Source organism: Mustela nivalis, assembly GCF_964662115.1.
Source record: "Mustela nivalis genome assembly, chromosome: 7".
NCBI classification, from domain to species: domain Eukaryota; kingdom Metazoa; phylum Chordata; class Mammalia; order Carnivora; family Mustelidae; genus Mustela; species Mustela nivalis.
The window spans coordinates 88,861,066-88,874,806 of NC_139026.1; the positions used below are offsets into that span (position 1 = coordinate 88,861,066).

Sequence of the window (13,741 nt, forward strand, 5' to 3'; positions counted from 1 at the left end):
CTGGATATTTATTGGATGGATGGCAGGACTTAAACTCAGGTTAGGCTGGTTCCATAGCCTAGTGCATTTTTCACTGCAACCAAGAACTATAGAGCCAGATCTGCTGGCTACCAAGCCATCTCAGTTTTAGAACTGAGAACTTGGCTAGCTTGGACAAAACACCAAAGATTCCAATCCTCTCACCTAGGTGACATCAGAGGCTCCATGAGGCCAGCAAACAGCAGTGCAAGATGAAAAAGCAAATCACAAAAAAGTAGTCCTTAGGGCGCCTGGGTGGCTCAGTGGATTAGGCCTCTGCCTTCAGCTCAGGTCATGATCTCAGGGTCCTGGGATCGAGTCCCACGTCAGGCTCTCTGCTCAGCAGGGAGCCTGCTTCCCTCTCTCTCTCTGCCTGCCTCTCTGCCTACTTGTGATCTCTGTCTGTCAAATAAATAAATAAAATCTTTAAAAAAAAAAAAAAAAAAAAAAAGTAGTCCTTAGCATACCATGCACTGACCATCTCCCTATCTGCTGAAATTTATGGATGATATAACATGTGATCCAGAGCCAGACTGCCTGAATACAAACCCAGTCCATCACTCAGCAGTAGTATGACCCTTGGCAAGGCATGTAACTTCCCTGTGCCTTAGCTTCCTCATCTGCAAAGTGGGGAGTGTCGACTATGTATCACATAGGGTTTCATGAAGATTAAATAGTTAATATAGTATAAAATCTTTACAATATAGCTGGTGCCATATAAATGTTCACCATTGTATTTCCTGAACACACAGATAAAAGAGAAAGCCCCAGAGCACTCTGTGAGCAGAGTTACAAAATAATAGCCAAAAGGCCATGTTAGATAGGCTTAAAAAGTGTCTCATATGCCTATGCATCCACAGTTTGAGTCCTGGAAATTCATCAGAGTACCATCAGCTTCGATACCCACGATTTGAACGTTAATGACACCAAATTAGAAAATAGACTAGCCAAACCAAAGTTGGCATACCCTTTAAAAACACAACAGAATCCAATTTGGCAATAAGCGTTGTATCAGTCAGAAGATCATCTGCACCTGTAACAAACATCACAACTACATATCATAGAGTCACTTATTCACCACATTTCATTGTCTTGGTAGAATCACCAGATATGTTATTATAGTGGTGCCAGTTTGCTCATAATTGCAATTCTGCCTCCTGCCTAAGCAGAGCCTATAGAGGGCAAATGACCAGGAAACTCAAATGCAGAATAGAAACTACAAAAATAAAGTGAAAAGAAACACTAATAGCCTTTGGTTTCTAATTTGAAATGTTACTGCTTTGTTCCAAACCACACTGCAACATACGTATGAACCAGCTCGGAATGCACAAATCACAAATGGGTGGTTTGTTTTAGGGACAAAAATGTCAAAGCAGAAGAGGAAGAAAAGAGACAAATAAAAACAGCAGCTACAGATGAAAACCAAAGGTCAGATTTCATGTCCTGGGCAGTTTACAAATCTGTCTTGCAGTTACATCTCTCCACGTAGAGGTGGTTTGTAATCCATAGTATCCGAAATTTATTGAGCAATTGGATAAGCGTACTAAACACAAAACCGTGCTTTATACTCAATATCCTTTTTAATCTCCCAATCATATAAATTAAGTATGATTTCCTTTTTAAGATGAGAAAGTTGAGGTTTAAGAGAATATTTTGTCCAAGGTCACATGGGGGAAGGGCAAGATTTGAGATTTGAACAGAGGCTTATCTGACACCAAAGTATACACTGTATCAACTATTCTTTACGGGGTGGGGGGGTAGTAGGGTAGGGTGGTGATAATTAATAGGTCAGAGGATACTATGTGTTAAACTTTTTTTTTTTTTAAAGATTTTATTTATTTATTTGACAGAGATCACAAGTAGGCAGAGAGACAGGCAGAGAGGAGGGAAGCAGGCTCCCTGCTCAGCAGAGAGCCCGATGCGGGGCTCAATCCTGGGATCCTGGGATCATGACCTGAGCTGAAGGCAGAGGCTTCAACCCACTGAGCCACCCAGGCGCCCCTGTGTTAAACTTCTTAGAGAAAAAGAGTTAACCAGTAGATTTAGCCCTGAGGTTGACATTACTAATTTACATTTAATTATAATCCAAATCTAGAGAGGCAGGCATCTCTTTGTGACTAGTTACACAACAACAACAAGAGATTAGTATGCACAAATCTGGGGGGAAAAGTGCCACAGCAATTTAAAAGCACAAACAATGAAGAAATGTATGCTTCAGGAAGATTTCAAAAAGGATGCACACAAGTTGATCTATATATGTGCACAATACACACCCTTTTTAAAAAGGGAAAATAATAATCAGGTTTAAGGGGGTAGAGTGCAGGGGTGAATTTACAGAGGAAGTGAGTGTAAGTCTGAAGTTTGAAAGATGTGTAGGGAAAGACAAATTAAAAAATCAGTCAGAGGGGCGCCTGGGTGGCTCAGTGGGTTAAAGCCTCTGCCTTCAGCTCAGGTCATGATCCCAGGGTTCTGGGATCGAGCCCCACATCAGGCTCTCTGCTCGATGGGGAGCCTGCTTCCCTTCCTCTCCCTCTGCCTGCTTGTGATCTCTGTCTTTCAGATAAATAAATAAAATCTTAAAAAAAAAAAAAAAATCAGTCAGAGGGTCCCTAGGTGGCTCAGTCGTTAAGCGTCTGCCTTCAGTGGCTGAGGTCATGATCCCAGGGTCCTTGGACTGAGCCCCACATGGGGCTCCCAGCTGGGTGGGAAGACTGCTTCTCCCTCTCCCACTCCCTCTGCTTGTGTTCCCTCTCTTGGTGTCTCTCTCTGTCAAATAAATAAATAAAATCTTTTTTTTTTTTTTAAATCAGATTTCAGGGGGAAAAAAAACCCAACAGGAATCTGTAGCAATTAAAAAGAGGAATGTTTACCTCATCTTATACAAATATATGAAAACACAGATTCCATGAGAGAGACTGGTTAGTACTCATACCCCCAGAGAGCCCATACAGTACAAAATAGTACAATAATATAAATACAATCACATTTTTAAAAAACAAATAGCAAATTAAAAAGCAAATTTCCTTATAATTTACATTAAACCAATTGAAAATTTTAATACATGTAGAACTTTTAAAACTCTGAATTTGAGAATGCAAATACTATACTTAGGTACAATTTGTTGATTAGGCCTCTGTTCTTAAGGGATAACACAGAGGAGACCTGGAAGTAAAAAGGAAAGGTGAAGAAAAAGAGGAGGAAGTGGAAATAGATGGACGTTTAAGGTCAAAGGTAAATACAAGGTCATTAAACAAAGCAAGAAGGAGAAATAAAGAGGTAACAACTCAGAGAGAAAAATAGATGCTGTTATCACATAGGGCACCTTTTTTCCATTCCATTTTGCAGTGGTAGTAAATTCTTCCTCATTTAAACCTTAGAGCTTGGGTAATGAAACAAAAATTTAACCACAAACTAAAAATAAATAGTCTAGCTTTAGGGAAAGCCTTAGCCTACAAATGAGAACATAGATCATTTTTAGGAGAAGCAGAAGAATGATGTAGGATACTCTGTATGAATTAGTACATAAGTGATACAGCTAGGTGGGGCATTTGTGCCATTCCTGTTGAAATTGGTGTTCTCAGAACAGACCCCAGTAGAGGCCACAAACAGATCCAATTCCTATAGAGGAACCATCCATAGCCAAAGAAGCAGAACAATTCATTAAAATGATAAAACAGCTCAATTTCAGCTCTCTGATCAAGCTATCTAGCATTGTTAGGCATTGGCTGGAAAGAAAAGCTACAGAGAAGAGGGAAAGATCAGTCTTGACTTCAAATATTTGTACCCCAAATTTGTTACTTTCAAAACCAAAAGCTGACCTTCATTCAATCCTTCCCAGTAGTTTACAAAACAGCCCAAATCTCTGCAGCAATCCTGTCCAAAAGATTTGCTGAGAAGCCTGGGGGGGCTCAGTCAGTTGGGCATCTGACTTCCCCACAGGTCATGGTCTTGGGGTCCTGGGATTGAGTCCTACATTGGGCTCCTTGCTCAGCGGGGAGCCTGCTTCTCCCTCTGCCTGTGTGCTACTCCCCCTGCTTGTGCTCTGACAAGTGAATAAATAAAATCTTAAAAGAAAAAAAAAATTTGCTGAGAATACTTAAGGACAAAGGGTTGTCAGAACACTCCTTATTAGCATAAATTAGAAAGGACTAGTTCCATTTTGCCAAGCCCTCTTCACTCACCAAGCTTCCCCATGTGCTACCCCTCACAGCATTCCTAGTGCCTGACTCTGCCTAGAGTCCAGGAATCAGAGGATCTGCCCCCTCGTGTGGACCCTTCTCTGGTCTCTCAGGCTCTGCTTGTCTTGTACTTGATGTAAGGTCCTCTCTTTCCAGCCACTATGACCATTTTCATTCCCCCACCCATGAAATAGCTTCCTGAATAAATCACTTATGTGGGTAAACATCTTACTAGGCCATAATATTGGACAATCTTATTTTTAATAGCCGTATTTCTGTAATGACTAGGACTTAATCCTTGGGAGTCCTGCAATGACCTACCTACCCTTTCATTTTCCAGTAACTCCCTTTTAACTCTTAAGTCTTTATATAGCTGATTCTTCTAGATAGAACATACCCCTTGAAGGGAACAGTACACACAATACTCAAATAGAAGCTTGCTCCACTCCTCAGGAGGGTCTAAAGTGAACCGTCCTCCTTCTCAAATACCATCACTCTAACAAAGCCAGTAAACCATCTACTCAGTTTAAATATCAACTGGCACATTGTTAAAAAGATAAAATCCTAGGACTATATCTTAGAGGCACATGCAAAAAACTTAGTTACATTTTTCAAAGCGCATTTAACCTAAACAACATCTATAGGGAATGGCCATCTTTAAAAAAGAATGATGTAGAACTATAAATTCTAATAATAGAAAGATGTTTAAACTATGTTAAATACAAAAAGCAAATAGGCCATTAGTGTAACATGATCCCATCTGAGTGTGTGTGTGTGTGTGTGTGTGTGTGTGCAAGAGAGAGGGAGAGAGAGAGATGGGGGTTTATTTTGCAATGATTCTCTCTTTAAAGATCTTTTTTTTTTTTTGACAGAGAGAATGAGATCACAAATAGGCAGAGAGGCAGGCAGAGGGAGAGGGAGAAGCAGGCTCCCGCTGAGCAGAGAGCCTAACGCGGGGCTCAATCCCAGGACCAAGCAGAAGGCAGATGCCCAACCCACTGAGCCACCCAGATGCCCAATGATTATCTCTTTACAGTGGAACTAGGAGGTAAGTAGGAAAAGTTATACTCCTTTTTATTGTTTGAATTTATCATTTTGTGTATTATTTTCATAACAAAAGCTAATTTAAGATTTTCACTGAATTGAAATGGATCAATAATAGTAAATGGATGTGATTCTTAAAAGCAAGTTGAATGATCACAATGTTCTACCAATATACCAATTCTTAGCATTGGCCCTATAACTACTTTATAGAGCTAAAGAAAGCCTAAATAAATTCCTGGTTAATTTAGGACCCGTGATTGCAAACTGTATAAATTCATTTCTTTTTTTAAAAAGATTTATTTGAGAGTGAGCATGCACAAGTGGGGATGGGCAGGGGCAGGAGGAGAGAGAGAGAGACTCTCAAGCAGACTCCCTGCCGAGCAAGGAGCTTGATGCCAATGCCAGGCTGGATCTCACGACCGAGATCATGACCTGAACCAAAATCAAGAGTTGGACGCTGGACTGACTGAGCCATGCAGGCACCCCTATAATTTCTAAAAAATATACATATGTATGTATTTTTTCTATAGTAAATTTGAAGACTACTCTGAAAAACTCTAATAACCCTAAGTAAATATAATGTAATTTGTGGTAAATATAGTAAAAAGACTTCTGTATGTCATTTGCAGTAAAGAAGAGCACAGATTCAGAAAGAACCTTAAAAGTCATCTAGTCCAACCCTCCCAGCCTAATATTGACAGAATAATAAAAAAAAAAAAAAACCAACAAACCAAAACCAAAACCAAAACAACCAAAACCAAAGAACTAACAGCAGTCTGCTGAGGACAGAAGTGACTTCACTGAAATGGAGAAGTCCCAGGAACATAATACAACCAGAAATGTCCCCTTTCTGAAACAGGGACATCTGGTAATCAATACTTTCATTTAAAAAATATTTTTAGCCTAATATGTCAAGTTACCCTGGTCAGTTTTTAAAAGTCATTTGACTTCATTTTCTAGTTTCAAAGTCCTCCCCATTTGTTTCAAACCAAAAGAAATCAGACCATATTGTGGGTTGCTTTTAATGAACAAAATTCTCTGTATAAAAACATTTAAACTTTATCAAATGCTTTAAAAACACACACGCACAGATCCAAATCCATTACAGAATCTTGGAACATTATCTTTTTTCACCTCAACATAATGTGTAAAGGGGATTTCTGGATAAAACTACATGTGAATAAAGACAACCCGTAGTCTTACACATGTGTGCACATACACACGCATACACACACACAGACACACACACGCACTCTGTAGGAACTAAAATAAATGGGAAGAGTGTGACTAGGGTTGGAATGAATTTCTCATGAAGCTTATATAAAAGAACACCACATAAGTAAAAGAATTTCCTATGCCAAGGAGAGATGCAGAGAGGGGAAATGGAAAGCAGGGGCTGGCCAAACGCATGAATAAATATAGTCTGAGAAGCTCAGTCAAGAACAGTGAATTTGGGGAGTCACGGACGACCCTTCATCTTCACCACCTCAGTCTGTGACTCTGACAACTGATGATGCTTCAGAAGCACGTATGTTCTCAGGTTTTGTAGGTCTTGATCTGTTCTCCATTATTTAGGTGTGGTTTGTCCCTGTCAGTGGTTAATTCCTCAGCTGTCACGCGGCGTTGCGTCCTATCTGCCGGCAGAGCCACGGTCAGAGACGGCAGCGAGCACAGGGTGGCATCGTGGCTGGCGTTTCAGACAAACCAGACTGCTCGGGTTTGGATTTCAGCGACTATGCTTGCTGGTTGCCTGTTGCTCGGCAAGCCCTTTAGCCGCTCTATGTCCATGGCCTCACCTTCAATTAGGGATCATTATTACCTACTTCATAGAGGATTATTAAAGAGGAGTTAAACAAGGTAATCCACTTAAAGAATTTATCACACTACGAGGCACAAGTAAATGCTCAGTAAATGTTAGCTAAAATTACTATTAGTCTTGGTATCACAGGGCAACCAAAAGAAAAATTCTATTCTATTTCTGTATTTCTCCTCTTTGATGAGGTTTTCAGGGGCCGACTGTGGCAAAAGCCAATATGTATGATGCAAAAGAGACTGAGGATCTAGTCTTAGGAATATAGATGTTCACTTTTATATTAGAAAAAAAATTACATGGCTCCGTATCACAAAATTTAACATCTTTCCATTAAACATCACACAATTCTCATCATCGTTATGCCCTACGAACACCCTAAATGGTGTGGAGTTTCTAATGATATGCAACAACAACATAGTCCATAAATTTTAACTAAGAAATAGCTGCAGAAATGCATGTTGGGCAATAATCTGTGTGTGCCACAAGAGCCTGGGCCGAGGGATGGCTGGGATTCTGCCTCCACGACCTGGACTCCCCCACACACAGTCAGATGGGTCAGGTTCCTGCAGACCTTCCAATCTCCATTAGCTAGCGACTCCCTTCAGGAGGGAAGCTTCCAAGGGGCGAAGGAAGCAGCAGCCACTGAGGATAGAATGCCCGGCACCTACTTCAGGATGATATGATAGCTATCATTGGTTTCTGCTGTAAAAGAGAGAGAGAGCAATCTTTAGTCACCTCTAAAACACAGTGGGAGATAAAAAAAATATGGTAAGGATCTTTTGAGAAGGGGGAAACAAAAAAACCCACCAGCAGGACAAAGGACAACATACTTACTATCACATAATACTTAAGAATAAATACACACTATAAAAACAACATGTCCACGGAAGGTGGGAGAGGGGCAGAGTCATCAGTCTGTTCTGATAATGGCAAGATGCCAATTCATGCAAAGGAACAATCTCCAAAGACATCACTTTCTCTACCTCAGATACTTTGGTTGATACTTTCCCTCCCTCCTCAAAGAAGTCAATCATGAAAAACATCTCTTAAACATCTCAGAGAGAGGCATCTGTCTTACTATTTTATTACCTTTCATCGTGTCCAGAATAAAACAGGCTTCCTCCTGAAAGTTCTGTATCATCTGAGAAAAGCAAGAAAAGGTGCTAATTATTAAAAACTTGGATTTGCTGCAGTTATTGAGACTATATGCCTTTTATTATATTGGACTTAAGGAAAAAAAATAATCCTTTGTTTTCTGCCATTCAGGTTTTAAGTTATAAAAGCTAAGCAGTCTAGGGGCGCCTGGATGGCTCAGTTGCTACAGCATGTGACTCTTAATCTCAGGGTCGTGAGCTGGGCATTGGAGCTTACTTTAAATAAATAAAATAAAACAAAACAAGATAAAATAAAATAAAAGCTAAGCAGTCTAAAACAAGTGATCTTAAAATTATAGGATCCATTTTTCCTGGATTTTTCTTTTTTCTTTTTTTAAGATTTTAATTTTTTTATTTGACAGAGACACAGGGAGAGGGAACACATGCAAGGGTGGTGGGAGAGGGAGAAGCAGGCTTCCTGCTGAGCATAGAGCCTGAAAGAGGGCTTGATCCTGGGACCCTGGGCTCATGATGTGAGCCAAAGGCAGATGCTTAACAACTGAGCTACCCAGGCGCCCAGCCCATTTTCCTGGGTTATCCCCAAGACATTGCAAGGGTACACAGACACTGGAGGCCCATTCGGGAGAACTGACTTCCAGGGCTTCATCTCCCATATGTATACTTTCCCAAAACTGCCCGAGCACCTCTTTGGTTTTCCCTACCTACTTTGCCTTCTAGACTTCCTTCTCCCATTTTATAAAATAAAGGCAGAAGTTTTACCATCCTGGAATCCTACCAAGATGCCCTGTTCCAGTGTACAAAAGCCTCCAGGATGCCAAACTGTGACAATGTGAACCTTAATGACTGGGTAACAAAGTCTTTTGTGAGTCATGAGGTTTCTAATTTTTTCCTTGCACCAACCTAATCACAAACTGTCAAATGATAGGTGATTCAAAATAATTCTCTGTAACGTCACTATCTAATTTTTTGGCATCTAACTCCAAAGTTTAAAAAAAAAAAAATCCAGTGCTGTTTTTTTAAAAAAACTCCATCCATTCCCATCTGTCAATTTGTGTGAATCAGATTCCATAGCATTGTATCTAGTGGGAATAAAACAGAACGGAAGTGGTGTTGAACACTATTTCATTCTAGAAACCAGTAGAGAGTACTCATCTATACATGAATTAATGTGGGCAGAGCAGGTATGGAATCAGACAATCCCATCCATCTCTTTAACAGATATACTTCTAACACATTTTTCTTAATCTTTAAAAATTTACCAAAACATTTATGTTTATTGATTATATAATTATGGTGGTCATTCTATTCAGAAGAAATAATTTTTAAATTTTTATTAAAACAAATTCTTTTGTTGAAGCAAATTTGTTTCAAAGAAATATGGTAAGATAATTAACAAAAGATGTTTGCGCATAAAAGCAGGTTATGGTAAGATAAAATTCTATGGGAGAAGAGAATGGAAATAGGAGTTCAAGGAAACAAAGAGATGATATAAAAACTCAAAGGAGGGGCGCCTGGGTGGCTCAGTGGGTTAAAGCCTCTGCCTTCGGCTCAGGTCATGATCCCGGAGTCCTGGGATTGAGCCCTGCATCAGGCACTCTGCTCAGCAGGGAGCCTGCTTCCTCCTCTCTCTCTGCCTGCCTCTCTGCCTACTTGTGATCTCTGTCTGTCAAATAAATAAATAAAATCTTAAAAAAAAAATAACTCAAAGGAAAGTATATTCATGTATTTTTTAAGACAGTGATGGTGGTATTACATCACTCTTCTATTTCGGTTACATGGAATATAGTTAGAAAAGTGATGTAACCATTTCATTTTTAAAGGTTATATAATATGCCCAGAAATGACATATTTTGCAACTATTTAAACTTAAAACAAAAAATTTTAAGTCAACCTAAAAATGTGAAAGGGGATACATGGTTTTTAAAAATTATTTTGGAAGTAAGTAAGCAAAAACGTTTGAAAAGCCCTGGTCTTGTAAACAGAGCCTGTGCCCCAGGAGAACGGCTCTTGCTTCTGTCACGTGCTCTGACAAACTGTCCTGTGGTGATTCAGCTGTACTGAAAATCTACCTCATCACTAATGAGCACATGGATTCCTGTTGGCCCCTGCTTGTAGATCTGGCTGATCTGGCGAGGGGAAATGCTGAAGAGCTGAGCGATTTTTTCTGTCAGTTCAACAGCTGTCAGTTCTTCTAGATAGATGGCGTGGTACACTGCAAAAGGGACAAAGCAAAGGCAGTCAGTGCAGGTTTCTCTGCTCTTAAAGGTAACCCGATCACGAGGAATGCCCACCTTCCTAAAGGACTCACAGACTGCCTGAGTTCAAGCCCTGGCTTGGCCACCTGCTGGCTGTGGGATTGGGGTGAGTTACTTAACATCCCTAAGCCTCATTCTCCATCTGGCGAGAACAGTAAATGTACTGCAGAGAAGAGATACTGGTTGTAAAAATTAAAGCATGTCACTGTGCTGAGAATAGTGCCCGGTACGTATGAGGAACTCAATAAACGTGAGCAAGGGCCATTCTTCTAGCAAATGCTGGATCTGCCGTCTGAGGACTTCCCACCGCATGGGCTTACACGTCACCTCCTCCTCCTTCCTGAATGCGCATCCTGGCCTGTCCAGAACGACCTACCGAAGAAAGTACCATTTGAGTCTCCGTCCTCATGCTTCTGCTGCTGCTGCTGCTGTTGCTGCTGCTCCCTCAACTGCAGGGATTCCTGACAAACATAAATGGTTAGCCTTGGGCGCACCATCCTGAGGAGGAAAACAAGGCTGTTAGTCTTGCAGTTTTCGTGGGAAGCACATTTTAAGGGAGAACTTGTGTGTCTAGGTTAACACTAGAGAGCGGAGTTGAAAACTGGCAGCCCGTGGGCCAAGGAAGCTCGTTTGCTGTCTCCTTCGCTCTCCACTGGGGTGTACACGTGTGCACATGTGCGTGCGTGCATTTTAACTGAATTCGTTCCAACATCGTATAAACCTCTGCAATTTCAGCTTTTCTTGAAAAACCAGATTTGGCAATCTGAGACCCTTACTCTTACAAGGAAACGACTGGGTGTTCTCCTTGCATGATGTATGCATTCTTCAGTAGACTCCAGATTTAACGGTCACTCGTTGATGTGTGGCCTCTGTGTCATTTGGGTTTATGACCTTTGATGTAAACATTAGAAATATTTGAAACGTGTGAGCCACTGTTGCATGGGTCTGGTTCAACATACACCTTCTCCTTAGAAGCGCCACTATAAAACAGAGAATCTTATTTCCCTCATTACCGTCTCCTAAGTAGCTTGAGCTTTCTGTCCCTTCTTACTTCTTAGACAATGGTATTCAATTACCTCTTGATCTGATCATCTCATTCCTATTTTAAAATGCTCTTTTATTTTTTAAGAGAGAGAACACATGTGTACATGCATAAGTGGGTGGGAGGGTTACTGGGGCAGGAGCAGAGGGACAGAGAGGGGCTCAATTTCACGACAGTGAGATCATGACCTGAGCTGAAATCAAGACTTACACACTTAACTGACTGCATCACTCAGGCGCCTCTTAAATGCTCTTTAAATAATATGTTAAAAAAATGAAGATCCAATTTTTTTTCTTCAGATCATCCACCTCTGAATTTTTCCTCTTTAAAATTTCCAAGATTAGAGCCAACCTGATTCAACAATCCTTGTGATGTACCCAAACAGAACAATTCACAATCTGTTTCATTATTTGGTCACTGATTTAGTACGGTGGCAATAAGCTGTATGTTTTTCCCATTAATGCTATTATCTACCTGAAACTGAAAAATCCTACTTGAGACTGCAAATTACTCAGTTTTACAATTTGTAAGTGGACACTTAAGTAATTCCTATCTAATTCAAGAATGACCGCATCTCTAGTTAAAATGGACTCGGGATCTTTGCACCTGTTGCTCCTGCGTGGAGTGCTTTTCCCTCATATGACCCCATAGCTTCCATCCTTCTCATAATTCATTCAGTTTAAACACCCCCACCCCACAGAGGTCTTTCCTGCCAATATTCTGGGTACTCCACAGGTTATAACTTTGTTTTTGCTTATTTGTTTGGTTTTTCTTCAAAGCACTTATCACTATTGAAAATATTCACTATTCATATTTTTATCTCTCTCCCCATTAGAAAGCAAACTCATAATAATGGGTTCCTTGTTGGTTTTGCTCACCAATGCATCTCTAGAGCCTACAATAGTACCTGGCTCATAACAGGGATGATAAGTATTTATCAAATGAGAAAACTACCTAGAAATGAAAAAATGGGATATCATGAGGAATTCCTTGGATCAACTGTAGGAAATGATATTTTTCATCTTCGTTTATTTGGCACATAGCTGGCATTCAAAAAAAGAATGTTTTGACAAGATGTAGTGAGCTGTGCAAACAGTACTGTGAAGAGTCCCTTAATCCCAAAGTATCTGAAATTCAACCTCGCTGATATTTTCACACTAATTACATACCGGCCTTTTAATGCATTAAAAAGTCGGATTCCATCAGCAGGGCCACAGATTTGGATCACATCATCTCTAGTTAGTTTCAATAAATCTGCCCCTGGAATAAATATAAGAAAATGGGTGATAAAGGCAAAGGCGGTCTTTGTTAATGACCACTGAAGTGGCTGTTATCTTTTTTTTTTTTTTTTTTTTTTTTTAAGATTTTATTTATTTACTTGACAGAGAGAACAAGGAGGCAGAGAGGCAGGTAGAGACAGAGGGGGAAGTAGGCTTCTTGCTGAGCAGAGAGCCTGATGCCGCCAGCTCGATTCCAGGACCCTGAGATTATGACCTGAGCTGAAGGCAGAGGCTCAACCCACTGAACCACAGAGGTGCCCCTAAAGTGGCTGTTATCTTACAGTCCAAATCTTTTGCATGGCACATAAGCCTGTCCAAGATCTGGCCTCTGTTTCCTCTCTCACCTCAACTGACATCCAATTAACTTATCCACTTAGCATCATACAGATGACATCAAAGAGCAAGTTGTTCCTCCTCCCTGAAATATCCTTCCACTGTCTGACCGACAGACTCCTCCTCACCCCCCAATATTTACCTCATGCATTACACGTGTTCCCTAAACACAGACACTCCCCCAATACCCTGCTTCGTACCACTTATCTACTGCATCACAGCTATTTACTTATCTTTTTCAGGGTTTTAGTTTGATTTTATTTGGGTTTTTGGTTTGGGGTTTGTTTTTTGGGTTTTTGTTTTGTTTTGGTTTTTTTGGTTTGTTTGTTTTTTTGCTACTAGATGGTGAATGATGAGAAAGTATGCCTTACCCGTTTGTGTATTCCTACTATACCTGGTACCCAGAAGGTGCTAAATAAAAGTGGAATGTTTAAATAAAATACAATATAGTGATATCAAGGGAGAAATTTCAGACTACCTACAAACACCCTTGATAAAACACTGTACAGAATATACATTTTAAAAAGTATTGTATAGAATAAATATTTTTAAATTAAACTGAATTTAAACTAAGAAGTATCTCTTTTTAAGTATTTCACAGCACAGATGCTGCTGGTGAGAAAGTCTGAAGGGTTCTATGAAACTCACTTAATCCTAAAAATG

General features: G+C 40.1%; 1 protein-coding gene across 6 annotated transcripts in view; it reads right to left on the reverse strand.

Annotated features, from left to right (window-relative positions):
• Window positions 1-6,248: 6,248 nt before the first annotated feature.
• The window catches only part of TFCP2 (transcription factor CP2), a 57,369-nt gene continuing 49,876 nt past the window's right edge, over window positions 6,249-13,741 (reverse strand). For 2 of the 6 annotated variants that reach the window (XM_082741308.1, XM_082741311.1), the window contains exons 11-15: window positions 12,635-12,725; window positions 10,812-10,921; window positions 10,238-10,380; window positions 8,143-8,194; window positions 6,249-7,755 (exon numbers count right to left, since the gene is read on the reverse strand). In XM_082741308.1, the coding sequence (XP_082597434.1) occupies window positions 7,718-7,755; window positions 8,143-8,194; window positions 10,238-10,380; window positions 10,812-10,921; window positions 12,635-12,725 (434 nt within the window). In that variant the 3' untranslated portion in view covers window positions 6,249-7,717. Of the gene's footprint in view, window positions 7,756-8,142; window positions 8,195-10,237; window positions 10,381-10,799; window positions 10,922-12,634; window positions 12,726-13,741 lie in introns of all 6 variants that reach the window. The other 4 variants (XM_082741307.1, XM_082741310.1, XM_082741306.1 and 1 more) reach the window with 2 other exon arrangements.